We start from the raw sequence: 18,084 nt of genomic DNA on the forward strand, positions 1-18,084 counted from the left end.
AAAAATACATTAAAATACAATAAAAATAATAAATACAATAAATACAATAAAAATAAATAAATATTCTAAACTCTTAGAAATATTCAAACTTGAACATGTTCTTGTTGCTGTTCTTCTAAAAATTTGCACTGTGGCCTAAACAACCCAAAATGTGTTGTCCACAGATGAGGACACCAGGTCTCAGGAGGTTAAGCACCTGTTTCAAAATGTACAAAAGTATTTCGCACAAGTGTAAATGTGGTGATATTGATTCAAAAAATGAAACGTTTTTTTTCAACAAGAACAAAATGAATCAGTTTCTTCCTTTTTCTTATGAATTTTGTGTTTTTATTTTCGACTTTGTTTCGCTCAAAGTCGAAGCTTGAACTCGAAAACGTCAGTCAGGAAGTTTCCACGAACATGGTGAAAAATAACCCCTCAAAAAAATCATATGAAAAGTACTTTTTACTTTTCAGTCCTGTTCAAAAATGTAGTGGAGTAGAAAGTACAGATACTGCTCTCAAATGTAGTGAAGTAAAAGTCAAAAGTATCTACTGTAAAATGTACTTAAGAGACCCAAAATTTATACTTAAGTGCAGTACTTCACTACTTGTACTTTGCTACGTTTCACTACTTCAAATAAAAAAACAGGAAGAACCAAAAATACGACAAAATAGTGACTTTTTCCTCTGTGTTACATAAAAAAATCACAGAAACCTTCCACTTTAGCAACAAAAATCTGCACATGATAAATATTCACCCCTAAAATATATATATACTTCCAGTTTTGAAATACTGCATAAGTGGATGTAGTGATTAAGCTGAGAGGTTCACAGCTTTCGTTTCCTCCAGAGCTTTTTGTCATTGGAAAAGGAACAAAACATCCAAAAAAAAAACAACCTCATTAGTAACACGAGCGTAACAAATCCACAACAAAAACTCAAATTAGCATTCAGCAATCACCCGTCCAGACGAGGGGTTTGGTAATAGACTGTTTTACATGTGAACGGGCATCAGGGCTTTTTGACTCTCGTGTTCACGGCTCCGCCCCCTCCGCCTCGGCAGCTCCGGGGTCAGCTCCGGCACGCGTCATTAAGTCTTTTATTGTGGCGGCTGCTGCGCACTTTGTGTCCGCAGACGACAGACGGGGAATGAGCGAGGTCGGGTCGTGTCTGAGGGGGAGACTCTACCTCGGGGATATGAGCCGTTTACGCGCGGTCGTCACGGAAACACGGACCAAATCGGGCTCATTCTGCGAAACGGACTTTTCAGAGCGTTTAACCGTGTTCTAGTTGTTTGTTTTCATTGACGCGTTCGAAGTCGTTTTTGGAGTGATTCATGTTTGAGTAAAAACTTTAAACGTTTATTTTCGAGACGCCATTTTGCCGATAAATCCCCGTTTTCACCTCCACCTGTGACACGCCCACTGTGACAGACGCACTTCCTTCTGCAGTTTTATTTTCTTGATGATGCTTGTAAGATTTGGCAGCGTGGCGTCGTCATTTCGGCACATTTTTAAATTATTTTTTTAAATCTACTGCTCACTTGTGTGACGTGCATCTGTCCACAGGGGGCGCCAACATCTACACGGCGCCTTGCTGCGATGACGTCAGCGGATTTGTTTCGTTTATTAAGTCGTTTTAGATGAATATTGTGATTTAAAATGTGCAAATTATAACAGAATGATCCACAGAGATGAGAACCATAGAGACACAAGCACAATACGTCTGATTTAATACATGTAAAATAAATAAAAAACTGCCTAAATTCAATAAAAAAAAACATAATTTCTCGACAGAAGCTGCTTTGGTCGTTTGGTGAGGACAAAGAGCAGTAGTATTGATAAAAAAAAGTGTGTAGATTAACTCAAAAGTATATAAAAATCTACAAACAACAGAACGCAAGCTGTGGGTAACTCAGCTTAAGTCGTTTTAATGAGTCTAAAGGCTCAGGAGGAGGAGTCATGTGATCAGAGTGGTCAAAAATACTCACAAATACTGTCAATAAAACTATTCAAAGTGTTTTTCTCGCCCTGTGGAGCAGAACGTCGCAGGGAGGGGTGCAGGAGTTTGGAGTTTGCTTTCCAGGTCTGTCAGTTTTCTGAATGTCGCTCCCTGCTCTTCACCCCATTCGCTCATTCCACGTCTGCTGTCCCATCCCACGAAGACAAACACACATTTCATGCAGATTTTGAGTTTTATAAAAAGTATTGAAGTACAAGTTTGAAAATGTACTTAAACGAGAGCCCCTAAAGTACTTAAAGAGTAAAAAGTAAAAGTATTCCACATGGATTTTGAGTCTTATAAAACTTTAAATGTGGTGATTTTGATACAAATTTGAGCTGAATTTTGTTCAATACAGTAAAAACTATTTCATCTGTTTTTATTTGTATATTTTTGTTTTGCTCAAATTATAAATGTGTTAAAAATAAACCTTCAGACTTTTCAGCAGCTCTCAGATTATAATAAAAAATATTTTTACTTTTCAGTCCAGTTCAAAAATGTAGTGAAGTACAAAGTATCCTCTACTGCAGGCATGCCCAAACTGTGGCCCGGGGGCCAAATGCAGCCCTCAGACCAATGTTTCTTGGCCCATATTACTTTAAAGTACTTTTTACTGTACATTTCTGAAAATCGACTTTAACTGTAACTTCAGCTCATGTCAAAGATGTTCCGCATCTTTTTAAGCTTAAGTTTAAACAAAAAATCAGGAAATAACAAGTGATTCCAGGTGAGACAAACAGAGCAGTAGATAATGCAGTACTGCTGGAGGAGGAGGTGTGAGGAGGAGGAGGTGGAGGTGTGAGGAGGAGGAGGAGGTGGAGGTGTGAGGCGGAGGTGTGAACATGAGGAAAAGCCTTTGTGAGCATCGACGGGCCGTCAGTGTCTCATCAGTCACACGTTAAACCGAGCGACTGTCTGTTTATTCCATCACAGACGAGTTTTCAGGTGTAAATTAAAGACGAGCTCCAACTGCGCCCCCGTCAGAAGGGGCGGAGCCAACAAACAACGCTATAATCTGGTAAATATTGTGTAAATATTGTGTAAATATTGTATAAATATTGTGTTGTAGGTCTGATGTTTGACACTGGGGGACACTTCAGGTGGCACATTTTCTCATTTTCCAACACAACTCGGGAATTCCAGACAGATACGTGCTTCTGTTTTCTCTTTTTGCGACGCTCATGTCCATAATTATCCCACAAAATCATTCCTAAAGCTGCTACAGATGTTATTTCTTTGCAAATAATGTTCCACAGTACGGCATTTAACACGTCTGCTTTGTATTTATTCACTTACAGGTGTTTTATGGCTCAAAAATCCCGATTCTTACCATGTGTAGACTCGCTTCTCCGTAGATCTGACCTTTTAACTTGTCTCCATTGTGATAAAACCGAGTTGATTTCCGTACTGTGGAATAATTAAAGCAAAGAAGCGGTGATATCTCCATGGAAACGAGCAGGGAAAGTTACACAGTGCAGGTTTAAGGGTTTAAAAGTGACTGTTCAGATCCAGTGTCAGGGATGGGAAGAGTACTGCATAACCAAATTCAAATATTCTGGTACATGGTCCAATCAGAGTACTGTGTTCTGAATACTCTGAGTACTTATTATATTATAGTGAAAAAACATAAAAACAGTTTGTTCTGCTTTCATGTTCAAATATACATGGAAAATCACACACACAATTTAGAAAAGTATCTACCAAACACAAGAGTAACTGTACCAGAATACAGTTACTCAAAACGAGTATTCTCAGTACATGTACTCAGTTACTTCCCAACACTGTCTCTGGTTGAGAAACACAGTCCAGATAAAACAGGAAGTACAAAAGTGTTTTTATGTCGTTGTGTAGAAAAACAGAACTGACGAGCGACGGACGAGCAACTCACATCAGTCTGTAGGACATCAGGGAGGACACATCAGGGAGGACACATCAGGGAGGACACATCAGGGAGGACACATCAGAGTAGGACACATCAGAGTAGGACACATCAGGGAGGACACATCAGGGTCTAGGGAGGACACTCACATCAGAGTCTGTAGGGAGGACACATCAGGGAGGACACATCAGGGAGGACACATCAGGGTCTGTAGGGAGGACACATCAAGGAGGACACATCAGAGTAAGACACATCAGAGTAAGACACATCAGGGAGGACATATCAGAGTCTGTAGGGAGGACACATCAGGGAGGACACATCAGGGAGGACACATCAGGGAGGACACATCAGAATAGGACACATCAGAGTAGGACACATCAGGGAGGACACATCAGGGAGGACACATCAGGGAGGACACATCAGAGTAAGACACATCAGGGAGGACACATCAGAGTAAGACACATCAGGGAGGACACATCAGAGTAAGACACATCAGGGAGGACACATCAGGGAGGACACATCAGGGAGGACACATCAGAGTAAGACACATCAGGGAGGACACATCAGAGTAAGACACATCAGGGAGGACACATCAGAGTAAGACACATCAGGGAGGACACATCAGAGTCTGTAGGGAGGACACATCAGGGAGGACTCATCAGGGAGGACACATCAGGGAGGACACATCAGAGTCTGTAGGGAGGACACATCAGGGTCTGTAGAGGACACATCAGAGTCTGTAGGGAGGACACATCAGGGTCTGTAGAGGACACATCAGAGTCTGTAGGGAGGACACATCAGAGTCTGTAGAGGACACATCTGGGAGGACACATCAGAGTAAGACACATCAGGGAGGACATATCAGAGTCTGTAGAGGACACATCAGAGTAAGACACTTCCTTTTGTCTTTCGACGGATGTACAAAAATGAAAAAGTAACTCTAACCCTAGCGACGTATTTATTTCTTTTTTCTTACAGGACCTGAATGTCTCCATGGAGATATAATAACTTTGCCTGGAATACCCCACAGTGCGGCATTAAACATATACATTTAGCATTTATTTAAATATATTTTTTTAACTTTAGCTTCTTTGTTTGGCCTTTTTCTCCTTGAAGGCAACTGCAGTAAAGTACTTTTCCATACTCATGTACTTGGGGGGGGGGGGGGGGGGGGGGCACGTGAAGCTCCTCGCCCCGGGCCCCCAAATGTCCAACAACGCCCCTGCGGCAAACCTCTTAGCTAACGCTCTTACGCTCCGTCTGACTCCCGAGGTCGAGACAAACTGCGCGGTGGAGCCCCCCGGTGGTGAAACTGGACACTGCAGGAGCTTAAACGTGAAACAGCTGCAGATCCCATTGAAATCCCATTGACTCCGACTATTATCTCAACACCTGCGTATTAATAGAGACGTGGAGTAAAGCCAGAAACCAGAGCCCACTGACCCATATTCCCTCCAGTGCCAGGGCAGCAGCGGAGGGGACGGGGGGGACGGGCAGGATGTAACAGAAGACTGGCATCTACAATAAAACCACTGTTGTGAGCTGATGTCACCCGTTCGCTCTAATTATTCACTCGAGCTTGACATTCATTTCTTTTATTCACTGGTTTCTGTAGCTGACTCCTGCAGACAAAGGCGTTTAGCAGCGACCCCCGCGCCTCTGGAACCAAACTTACCCTTCGTTTTCCTCATTGAATTTCCCCTCAAAAGTTTAATCTCGCTGTAATTTCATTTAAAATCTGTTCCTGAAACTTTATAAACCGCGAATTTATTAAAACGTTTAGCAGAATCTCGCATTTTAAACGGCCTTTTTGGAATAAACAATCGCTTCACGGATAGTCGTTAGCGTGTAGTTCGTTAGCCGTTGAACTCTTAATGTTTAAATTCTTTGAAAAGTCTCAAACCTGAATTTACGGCCCGTGAGACGATATTTAGTGGACCCGCGGGACGATATGAAAGCTTAATGTTAGCGCGGCGTTACCGTGTCGCGCGCAGAAGGTTCCGTCAAATCCGTAAACTCCGAACGCACGTGTCACTCGCGCTGCGTTCTCCCGTCACAAAAGATTCAACAAATAACGACGTATAACCGTAAAATCCACAAGAACTGGCGTGTTTCTTCATGTAAGTTGCAAACGGCGATGACGTTTGCGAAGATTTTAACTTACGTGTTAAGCTTTCGCGGCTCAGACTAACCCAGACTCCGCCTCCTGGATAATTTGAGTTTGAGTTTTATGGGAAAAATGAATGGAAAATTTACTTCCGGAACCTGAACGAAAGGTTGCACTTAATAGATTCCGTAAAGAAGAACGACGCTCATCGAGGCTAGCGCGGTTATAGCGGCGAATTTCGAGCTGACTTCCATATTTAAAATTCCGACCGCGAGTGTCATAGCAACCAAAGAGCCAATCCGGAGCGAGGCTGGTGAAGGTAACGCCCCTTTCTGCACGCGCCGCTAGTTTAGCAGGGGGTGGGCACTTAGCGACGCTGTCAATCAAACCTGTTGCTAACGCTAGCGGGATAAACCTTCGGGAAAGACGCCGCCTGATTTGTCTTTTTTTAATGTTTAACTTTCCAGATTATTCCACTGCCAAATCACTTTTTAAATGTCGTATTCGTGTCAAAGTTGGTGTATTAAAAACGTAAAATGAATAAAAACATAAAAATGAGCCAGCGTTTTTCGAGACTTGGCTGTCGCTGGTCGCCGTTAGCCCCGTTCACACGCGCTCGCCGCCATATGGAGCGCTGAATCTGTGCCACGTTACGCAGCCGTTAATGTGATTGATTTCAGGCGTAAAGGAAAGAAACAGATGTGAGATAGTTTAGGGTCAATTGGACTAAAATATTAATGACATTTGAGGACGACAGAGTTGGGACGATGATAATGGGATTTTTATGGTCAAAAGAGGGAAAATTATCAGAACAGATGTAGAAAACTTCAGCTTTAGTTTCGCATCTGCAGCGGCGGAAAGTAACAAAGTACGAAAAGTAAAGTCGAATCTTTCTGTATCTGTGCTTAAGTGCGTTTTACAGTGGATACTTTTACTTTTACTTCACTACATTCGAGAGCAGTATCTGTACTTTCTACTCCGACTGAACAGTAAAAGTACTTTTCATATGATTTTTTTGAGGGGTTATTTTTACCGTGTTCGTGGAAACATCCTGAGTAAACTTTTCGAGTTCGAGTTTCAACGAAATTCCCATTTATTTTATTGCTCGGAAATTTGGGGAAATGCCTGAAAAACATCGACAAACATGTAGATCTTATAATTAAACAACAGAAAAGAGGAATAAGAATAATTAATAAAGCAGGATTCCGTGATCCGACGAATTAACTATTTATAAAAGCGAAGATATTAAAATTTACGGATATAGTTAAGTTAAAAAAATTCAGCCTCAGTCCTTCTTTAAATTAAAAAGTTGTCGTTATAACTTAAGACGTTTGCTTCAGTTTGAATCGAGTAAAATAAGAGCGAATGTGACAAAGATGTGTCTGTTTGAGGAATAAAACTATGGAATGAGCTCGATGATGAATTTAAGTGAATTAAAACTCCGTCTAAACTAAAAAAAAACTTTAAAACATGAGTTAATTCACACATATATCTTGGTGTAGGTTTATAAAAGTCAAGACGTCTGTGTTTAAAATATTAATTTAAGTGAATAAATTGTGTTTTGTGGAGTTTTGTGTCGGTCAGGACGCTCTCACATAAACACCAATCCTTTTTTGGTTGTAATTAAAGAAGAAAATGTTTAGTTTTGTCTTTTTCAAAATAAAATTAACTCATTCAATTCACAAAAAAAGTTAAATGGATTTGTATTGATACTGTTGAACAAAATATATATAATACTACAATGACACGAGTGAAATACCGCTACTTTTACTTTTTACTCATTTAAACATGTACTTTAACACTTTTACTTAAGTAGATTTTACATGTGATACTTTTACGTTTACTTGAGGAACATTTTAGCTTTGTGTCTGTACTTTTACTACAAAACTGAGTACTTCATCCACCGCCGTTTAACTGGGATTTGTGAACTCCTGATCCACGCAAATATACATTTAATTTAAAGCGTAAAAATGAGCCAGTGTTTCCCATCCACGGCCCATAGCTGCAGCGTATGTCTCCGTCACTCGTGAGCCCCAAAACAGAATAAAATGAACAGAAATGAACGGTTCTGTGCAGTTTGGATTCGACATAACTCGATTCTTATCTTATTACTTCATATATCGCACTTATTCCCGGTTTGTTCCCGTGTATTTTATGTAAAACGCTGGTCTGGGAACATCTTAGGGGCTGGAGGACGTGTCTGGGGTGAGGGAAGTCTGGGAGTCCCCCGCTTAGATTGCTGCGCCCCTGGATAAGAGAAAGAAACCTGATGGATGGATGGAAATTGATGTATATTCATGTTGTAAAGTAAATATTCTCCTCGTTTGCGTTCGTGTAAGTGAAACCCAGAGTCACAGAGATAAACACTTGAGCGAAGCGTCTGTCCGTCCTCCAGGAAACTCTTTGTCGTCTTATCCGTCCTCAGGTGTAAAAGTTCGTTATCTCATGGGTGTGAAAGAAAAGGTAGAGAGTTTGAAGAAAGAGGTTTATCTGATCATGAATGAAGGCACACGCGTTACGTTTTCGAGGGAGTTTTTCCTGTACTTATACCCCGAGAAAAGTACTATCTATAAAAAGCTGGTCCTATTTACAGACAGGTCATAAAAGGACAGACCGTTAGCTGTTTACAGGAGGGTAGAAACGTCACTAAAAGATGCTGCAGTCGCTGAAAACGTGGATTATAAGACCTCGTATCAACCTGAAAATGAAAAGCTGCGTCCTGAAACTGAAGTAGCAGGTTCCAGCGTCGACATCTTACAATAAATATGTCGCATTCTTACTGAGAAACAAGTTCACCTCAACGTTTAAGACACAAGGTTTAAGAGTAAAATAATAAAACAAAAAAATCATGCTTTCAGTTTGGATGTAGCTTTGTCATTCTGGTGTAAACAGGAGAGTGGAAACTGGGGAGAAAGATGCTCAAAAGTGGAGACTCTGGGAGACTTTGGACGCTGGACGGCTGCTGACCAGAGCGGTTACGACAGATGTGTCCTTTTCAACGCGCCAGACTTCACAAATGGATTACTTTTCATCTAGAATTGTCATTTTTCCACAACAACAGATGGTTTGGTCAACGATTTTTTCCAATGTTTTCCCGTTTTCCAGTCGTCCCAACCTGCGTTTTTTGATATCAACGCTGTAAATGCTTTTATTTTCGTCCCAAATTGGCCCCGGAAACATGTTTATGGACTTGTTTATATCAGTCGAACGTCTCATAATGGTCCATTTGCAGCTGAGGCTAAAGATAGAGCTATTGTTCGGTCCATAATCATTACTCAACCGCTAATTGGGTAAAAGGCTTGATCTGCAGGTCTCCAGAGGCCCAGCAGGAAACAGGGCTGTTCAGGAGGTCAATACAAACACGCCCCCGGTCACTGGAGGGACAGACACAGACACAGCGCTGGAGGAAATAAAACATTCTTAGGATTCTTGAGGATCAATTTGTAACGATAATGTGTAAAAAGTAAACTCATTTTAAACAAACTTGTAGTATTTATACCATATGCCACATCATGAATGGAGTTAAAGCTGCACCGTGTAACTTTTCTGGTGTTTCTGCTTTGCGTTGATTATTCCACAGTATGGAAATCAAGTTAATTATCACAATAGACAAGTTAAAGGTCAGATCTATGGAGAAATGAGCTCAAGCAAAGTAAAAATGTGTGTTTTTCTAAGATTTTTTCCAGCTATAAAACAGCTGTAAATGAATAAACGCAAGACAGACATGTTTAATGCCGTACTGTGGAAGATTTCGTGTAAAGAAATAACATCTAAACAGAGATAAGTAAGTAGAAGATCCTCCAGAAGTTACGTAATGCATCTTTAAACATGAACTTGTAAATTCTGCAGATACAAAACGCAGCTTTAAGTGTTTTTTTTGTTCTTATACTCACCAGTTTCTTTCATCGGTTTCTCTGATCCCCCGATGTGTGGTCAACGGATGATATTGAAACCAAACTTTAAAGCAGATTTATCTCAAAAAAGTCTTCTAAATGTACAATATAACAAAATAAAACAGCTCAAACCTCTCAGATCCATCTACAATCAGGCAACACAAAAAAAAACCCCTTCGTTATCACCACTGTCATATCCTCAGTAAATATAAAATGTTCAGTCACGATAATTTAATTTTGTATTCAAATCTAAGAAATGTATTCAAAATTATTAATAATGCAGCTCCACCTACACTGAAAAAAATATTAAGCTTTCTTCAAACTACCTGATCGACTGAAATTTCATACTTCCAAACAGATCCTCGGCCTTTGCGCAGTCGCCTTTTCCTTTCAAACCATTAGACACTGGAATCAGCTCCAGACAGTCTGAAATTATCTGTAGATTTGAATAATTTTACTAGAAATTTGAAAAAGCACATTTTAGATAAGCACACCTACTGTGAAGCATGAGGGTGGAAACATCATGCTTGGGGGCTGGTTTTCTGCAAAGGGACCAGGACTAGTTAATTTGTATTGTTCCGTCTCACTGTAAAACCTGCACATAATTGATTTTTTAAGTTGGTTTAGACTGAAGAAAACAAACTGTATTGGACATGAGGACATTTTATTGTATTTTCCTGCTAATGTCAATGACGAACTTATAATGTAATCGTAATGAAATGTGTGTTTTAATGTGTGTTCACCTGCACATGGAAAGCAACAGTGGCTAAATCTGGTTCAAATCATCTATTTATTTTGTAAGATTAATGAATTTGTACGTGGTCCCTGACAAATAAAGACTAAAGAAATAAAAAAAAGTTGTGAGCTGCATATATTATGAGCCATCGAAGTTCATAAATCAACTTTCTGCAGCTCAAATATCCTCTTAAAACAGAAAAAACAAACTTTCTCCATTAGCGCCAAGAAAAAGTCCCACGATAAATATTGCCTGTTCCGTGTGTCGTGTACAGAACGAGAAGTCGATATGACGCTTACGGGGACAGGCCTATAGGCGGCGTGTTAATATACATATGTGTTGCCATGGTACTTTGACCTCATTACGCTCCTTCTGGATATCCACAGCAGAGACAGATGGACGAGAGGGAAAAGCACCATCGATCGCATCTGCCTGTAAAAATATCTGGACCGTGGAGCTTTGTGTGAAACCCGATCACTTCCTGCGTCCTTATATGGTCAGACAGAGGAAGTCCTCCCCCTCCGATCCAACAACAGCCCACCACATATGTCCTGCTTGACCCTCGCAGCGTCCGGGGATAAACCTATAAATAAATAAAGAGACGTGGAAACAGAAACGGCCTTTTTCGTCTTACTTTTATTGATTTTAGCCAGTATGACTACCCTTACACAGCACCACCCCTCGCTAAAACAAACACGTTCTCAGGATATCTGCAGCAGTATTACAAATAGATCAAACTTCTTTTTTTTTTTTCTTTTCAATACAAAACTTTTTTTTTCTTATATATATGTATATCCTACACGTCGGCCATGTTTGTTTTTCTTCTTCTTCTTCTGTGTAAAGGTCCCATGACTGGAGACACATGCATATGACATTTAGCTCGGAACATTATTTCACTAATCATAATGCACATAATAGATATTACAGTACTGCATTACAAATTTAAATAAATACCAACATACAGGTGATTTCATATAAAGATGCTTTTGTATGAATACTGAGAACACATTATGAAAGTTTTGCACAGCTAGTTCATTATCACAATGCTATAGCTTCCAGCAAACAGAAAACGGATTTCTTGTAAAACTTTATTCAAAAATTGCACTTTGACTTTTCTTTTTTCCGTATTCGTAACTTTATGTTTGCGTCAACAAGCGAGCGTTGGCTAGGATGGCACGAAACAAGCTTGTTGATGCTTCTTGTTGTTTTCTGTTTACTGAAAACGCTCAAAATATGATGTAAAAAAACAAAACAAAAGTTGATAAAAAATTAAATGAAAAAAACAAAAGTTAAAATGCGCCTTCTGCACATTTTTTTTTTCAACAATACTATCGATATCACGTTACCTTCACCAAACAAAGCTAGGTATGTTTCCATTAATACACACTGATCGTTCCCCAGCACGTTACAGACGCTGGGGCTTTTTTGTTCAACATCACAGGAGGCCGAAGGGACTTTCCCACAGTTTGATAAAAAAACAAGTTTTCTTTAATACCCCTGATTTGAATGTGTGGATCACTGACCTGCAGAATTCAAAACAACGTCACTCTTACCGAGCTCGTTTTAAAACTATCGTCTTCTCGCTCGTGCAGAAAAAGGGCGGAAGTTCCCGTCTTTTTGCATTTATTGCTGCTCACAGTCATTTTGAAACGCTTTAGTACTATAAAAAACGAACATAAAATACTTTGTCTAAAATTCTCCCTTGGAAACAATGAAAGGCACTACTGGTCAGAAACAAAGAGCTAAACAAAAACAGCACTCGTGTCCAACTACGTCCCGCGGCTCGTTTGTCTTTCTGAGTTAGCCTCGACCCCGTGGTGTACCAAGATTTGGCACGATAAAAACAAAGAGAGAATGAAACAATTCCAATTTGGAATCTTTAATTTTTGCATTTGCAGAGAATTCTAGAAGTCAGTGATCCTGTGTTGTTGTTTTTTTTTTTTTTTGTTTTTTCAGTGGAACGCCCTTTTGGTAAGAAGCAAAGGAAACGTGGATCACATCACAGACCATTCCCCGAAGCACGACTTACCTTTTTGGAAACAGAGCGTTGTCAAGTTTCGTTAGTTTGAGCTATTCCTCTAGGAATAATAAATACATGAAAAAACCCCAGAATTTGATCACCCTGGATTTTTGTATAGAATATGGCAGTAGAACAAACATAAAAGAACGACAGAACATTAATGTAACATCATCTCGTGAATGGATAAAATCTGGTGGTTTGACTGTGGTTTGGGACTGTGGTGATTTTCAAAGTGAGGAATTAAACTCATTTTCCTATTCTCACGTAAATTATACTGAGTAATCCACAAACCATAGTACTACCACACTTTCCTACAGGTTAATAATAGTTATAATCCTCTATGATGAAAGTGCACATATTAAAAATTAAAAATAATAAAAACAAAAATAACACAAAACATGTTAGTGTCTCGACATTAAAGAAATGACCCCATGACCTCTGGCTTTGCACTGGTGGTTGTCATTGGCCAATTTAAAAAAAAAGCATCATGGCGTTTTGACTTCCAATAGCAGCGTTAGGTTTTTCCAATCAGTGTAAAACAAATCCTTTCGTTTGTTTATTTTTCAAGTCCGATCAGGCTTTCGCGTCTTATGGGGAGCCGTGCGTTGGCGTCTTTGTCATCCGCACAGGGCTACCGTAATTACTGCAAAATGGAAGGGAAAAACAAAACAAAAATCAGCATTTGTGGTTTCTGGGTTAGCCGTTAAACGCGTCACTCCAAAGACACTCCAAATGTTAGTCCACGCCATCGTGTTAGGAACCCAGGAACTCAGTAGTATTTCGACCAATGTGAAGCTAAAGGCGACGGGGGTTTCTCAAATGTCACGCGAGTCAGTTGACACACATATATACCATGCAGGCTTTAAAAACAAAAAAAACAAAACAAAAAACAAAAACATGACATATGTAAATTATGCAAAATGGGCGGAGCCTGCATGCAGAGGTAGGAGGAGCCTTTCTGTTGACACCCGAAGAACGTCCAGACATTGATTACAAACTAGATGGAGCTGAATTCAAACTCCTGTGCTTAAGGATTACGGGTAGAGTTCTAACAACGAATCTACAGGGTCTACCTACCTCCTGCCTACAACCTACAACCTACAACCTACGGACTGTACAAAGGAAAAGGGGCGGGGCTAATTTGAATCAATGTCCTCTGGCCAATCACGAGACCAGTATTTTTCCTCCTTAAGAAAAAAAACCCAAAACAAAACAAAAAAAAGTCCAGTTTCTTTCTTTGGAAACACTGGACTCACTCACTTTCTCCACCGTTTCAGACATCTGGAGCGGGCCGCCGGTTTGGCTAGCTTATTTTATCACATCTCCTCTCAACAACGTGAGTAGGTTTACGTTTTCTACTCCGAATCTCTTCTCAATCAGCGCAAAACTGATAGAAACACAATATCGTAAATGCAGGAGCGACGAACCTCCTTGTAGTTTTTTTTTTTTTTTCCCCATAACTGCTTAAGTCTCCATGCTGTGTGCTAAACATATACACGCACACGTAAGCAGGGCCAATGGTAATGTCTCTAAATATACTGTAGAGAAGACGTAGCATCTTTAGTAAGTACGAATCTGGCAGGTCTGTCTTTCTTCAACCCTGCCTTTAGCGTCGTAAAGCTAGCGTGTCTGTTATAGAGAGTAATAAACACGAGCCCCACATGTTCTTTTCATATTTGCGTTATGCTAGCTCGCGAAAGGGTTAAAGCTTTTATGAAAAAATTGTAAGAACTAGAAAGAGTACACGTCATTTAGTCCCCGTACACGTCACACACGGTTAAAATAAACCATGAGCGGCCCTCTGCTTGTGATAAAAGATAAAAATATAATACAAAGAGGGCCGCTCATTCATGTACGTACAGGCAGAACACACAGGCGCGAGGACTTTACCTGACCAATACGCTTTAGTTAAAGGGTGAGTGGTGATGAGGAGGGAGCCAGCGTCTAACCATCTACAAAGAAACAAGTTGGTTTAGCGTGAGACCAGTGACAAAAGCAAAGGGTCAAAACAGCACACACATTAATGAAGACTCTGGTCCAAAAACAGGAGGAAGAGGAGAATGGATAAATGCTTGTCCACACACAGGGGCAGGCGGGTTAGATTTATACAGGCACTTTGCCGGAGTGTTACTTTAGTGTCAAATTGAAATGTCCAGGTGTGGTGCCTTCTGATTTGTGCTCTTTTGAGATTTATCCCATTAAATGATTCTGAACCAAACTCCGCGGCGTCTACGTTCACAGTAAATCCATGTTTGATCGGAGGAGAACCCGAGGCACCTGTGCTGAAGTGCACTTTGTTTGGGAGTGGAGTTTGATTTGTCAAACTTTTCTTTCTCTTTATGGCTCTGAATGAAATCCATTTAAACATGACGGGTTGTGTAGAAAAGCCCTCCTGTGTTTTAGCAGATACCACATGAGGATCTTTACCATGCAGAGCGTGTAGCATGATGTCACACGCAACAGAAAAGTGGTTCAAAGCCAAAGTGTTTGAGCAGCAAAGCCATGCGATTCTACTTATCGTATCGTGTTGGTGTGCTAGCATCACAGCTTATAATGATCCTGATGTACACACCTGTGGTCACAGGTGCTCCTTTCTGCCCAAACTTTCCCAACAAAGCAATTCCAACTCACAAGGTTTTGTACATCTTCTAAATATTCATTTGGTCTTCCTCGAGCGCGAGGCTGGAGGAGGATTGCATATTTTGCTTGTTTATTTCTTGTAAACATTTCATTGTAGAGTGACCTGATTCGTCAGAGCTGCTGGACAGGTCAGTCCTGGAGGCAGCAGAGAGAGAGGAGGGGGCTTGTTTAAAGGAGCACCAATGCCAACAGCAAGCTGAAGGGCAGACACAGAACCCTTCTATGACATCCTCTATAGTCCCCGTTCAAGTGCAGTACAGTACACTCCAGGGATCAGAACAGACAAGCACAGAAGCTGCCAGCTTAACTTATACGTACGGCACTATGACAGCGGAAAGAATAGACTCCATAAAACGCCCTCAGTACAAGCAGGGCCCTACCGTCCACATGCCATAAATGTCTACTACAGTACATGGGCATTCCCCTAAGGTTGACACAGCACACACAAGCAGCTGGTTACACACAGCGGCCCCTAGAGGGAGCTAAGCGAGCATGTGGGGCTCTGTAACACTAAGGCTGTACACAGCAGTCCGCCGCGGCTCTGCGCCGCTCAGTCGCAGTAGATCTTGTACTTCTCACTGCAGAACACCATGGGACCTCCCATGATGCCGCTGGGCAGAGCGGTGTTGAGCTCAGGGCGTCCCGAGCCGGAGCAGGACAGAGGACTTACATGTGAGCCTGTGGAAGAGGCAGCTGTGGAGGAGGCAGCTGTGGAGGAGGCAGCGGGGGTTTTGCGGGCTTTAGAGCGCCCCCCGGCGCCTCCACGTCGTGTCTGCTCGTGGTCAAACTCCAGATCCTCCAGCCGCTGCGTCAGGGCCAGCTTCTGTTGGATGGCCATCCTCAGCAGAGAGTTCAGGGTCTTCTTCTCATCCTCTGCTGCTGCCAGCTGCCTCTGCATCTCGTCCAGCTGCGTCACGTACTCATCACATCTGTAACACACATCAGCACCGTGTCAGGATCCAGGATCACAGAGAAAATAAAACAGCAACAAGCGTTATTATGAAACCGGCCAGCAGAGGACGCCATTTAGCTTTTTATTCAGTGATGGGCCGCGCTCGCTTTGTCTGTACTGAATATATTTGATATTCAGTTTGGACAAAGTGAACTGAACGTTTTCTGTTTACACAGAAAAACAACACACTCAGGATTCACACAAATTCAACATTTAAAAACTATTTCCTTCATAAATACTTTGTAGAGGATTTATCCTCTTATGACCTTTAACCTACTTTAACTATGTGAATTAACCACCAGCAGGTGGCGTTGTACACTTACACTGTGTAGACTAGACCTTCAGCTAATCTATAATTAAATAAGTAAATAATGCAGTAGGGCTGACATTTCTGATTTCCATCTTAAAAATTCACAACTGCATGAGAAGCTTTCAGTAAAAATGCAAATATTCTGTGCTTTCAAATGTGTTTAAAATGACTCTGTACAGAAACTGATTAAATTGTGTAGCTCTAGTCGCTGGCAGCACATTCATCCTCTCCTCGAGCCCACAGAAGCACGCACACTTAAAACAAGTGGTGTCTGTATTAAAAAGCAGAGTGTGTGGTGCAGTGCGGCTCCGGCACCTGTCTCCTGCTTATGCCAAACACACCAGAGGACGGACAGGTTGAATAAGTGGGTCAGGCACCTGGGGCTGCATCGCTCTATTCTCTCCGTCTCCTTTTCACCACTTCACTGTCACTGCTCTGTCACTCCCAGTTTCTGCAAGGCTTTTTGAAGGCTCATTATTTATTTCACCCAATCCCCATGAAATAGCAGAACATCCAGTTTGACCGGTGCAGGCTGCAGAGTGTAACACGTGAGGATGATTTCGAAATCTGCATTTTGTGAGAATCAAAACAGTAGATTTATTTAAGTACAAAATGCAATATGTAAGGCTGTATGTTAGCATTTTAGCATTAGCATTGGAGCAGAACATTATGGTATTTGTAGTTTTAACAAGAGCCTAAGGACTGCAGAACGAAGCAAATATATCTGATAGTCACATGACACTTAAAACCCAGGTTGTTTCCATCTTTTGCACTCCACATGGTCTGGTCTCTGGTGCCACGTGAACTCTGACCTCACCAAAGCAGCCTACAAACAATAACAGGGCCCTTTTCAAGTGTGGAGTTAGATTCCCAGTGAGACACACAGCTCTACAAAGGAGATCAGCGCCGCTTCATTAAGTCGATGTGGGGGGCGTCTTATAAGGATCGCCCCTCCACGAAAAAAAAAGCACCACCCCGGCAGACAGCGCAGCCGCTCCGCCATTGTCACGTTAAGAAGGGTGTGTGCGTTTTCCCGGGAAAATCCAAGGGGGGCTGTTCTTGGGAGGGGATATAACGGAGGCTTTTTGGCTGGTGGATGACAAGTGGTAGCAGAATAATGTAGTATTGTGCGTTGTAGTGTGAGGAAGTGGTTATTGTTGTTGTTTTATTGTTTTATTTTTAAGGGCTACTGTAAATTGTAACTAGGGATGCAACAATAAGATACTGGCGTCAGATATCAGCGCCAGTATTGAACATTTTGATGGATCAGATATTGGTTTAGGCGATATCCTATTGGTGGTTTTCTGATGATAGAACGCGATGATGTTCCCAGATGGAGGTCAACAAACAGTTTTCCCTATTTCTGTATTTTCCGGACTATAAGTTTCTTAGTGCGACTTATACTCAGACGCGATTTATGTGTGAAATATATGTTTTTTTACTTCATTATTATGCATTTTTTGACTGGTTCGACTTGTACTCCTGCGCGACTTGTACTCCTGCGCGACTTGTACTCCTGCGCGACTTGTACTCCTGCGCGACTTGTACTCCTGTGCGATTTCTAT

At 41.3% G+C, this 18,084-nt stretch overlaps 1 protein-coding gene across 1 annotated transcript in view; it reads right to left on the reverse strand.

The window, feature by feature from the left end:
- Positions 1–11,220: 11,220 nt before the first annotated feature.
- The window catches only part of LOC117374186 (protein bicaudal D homolog 2), a 57,973-nt gene continuing 51,109 nt past the window's right edge, over positions 11,221–18,084 (reverse strand). Inside the window, exon 10 of the mRNA XM_033970364.2 lies at positions 11,221–16,186. Coding sequence (XP_033826255.1) covers positions 15,808–16,186 — 379 coding nt within the window. The 3' untranslated portion in view covers positions 11,221–15,807. The remainder of the gene's footprint in view (positions 16,187–18,084) is intronic.

This window comes from Periophthalmus magnuspinnatus, chromosome 7 (assembly GCF_009829125.3).
Source record: "Periophthalmus magnuspinnatus isolate fPerMag1 chromosome 7, fPerMag1.2.pri, whole genome shotgun sequence".
Taxonomy (NCBI): domain Eukaryota; kingdom Metazoa; phylum Chordata; class Actinopteri; order Gobiiformes; family Gobiidae; genus Periophthalmus; species Periophthalmus magnuspinnatus.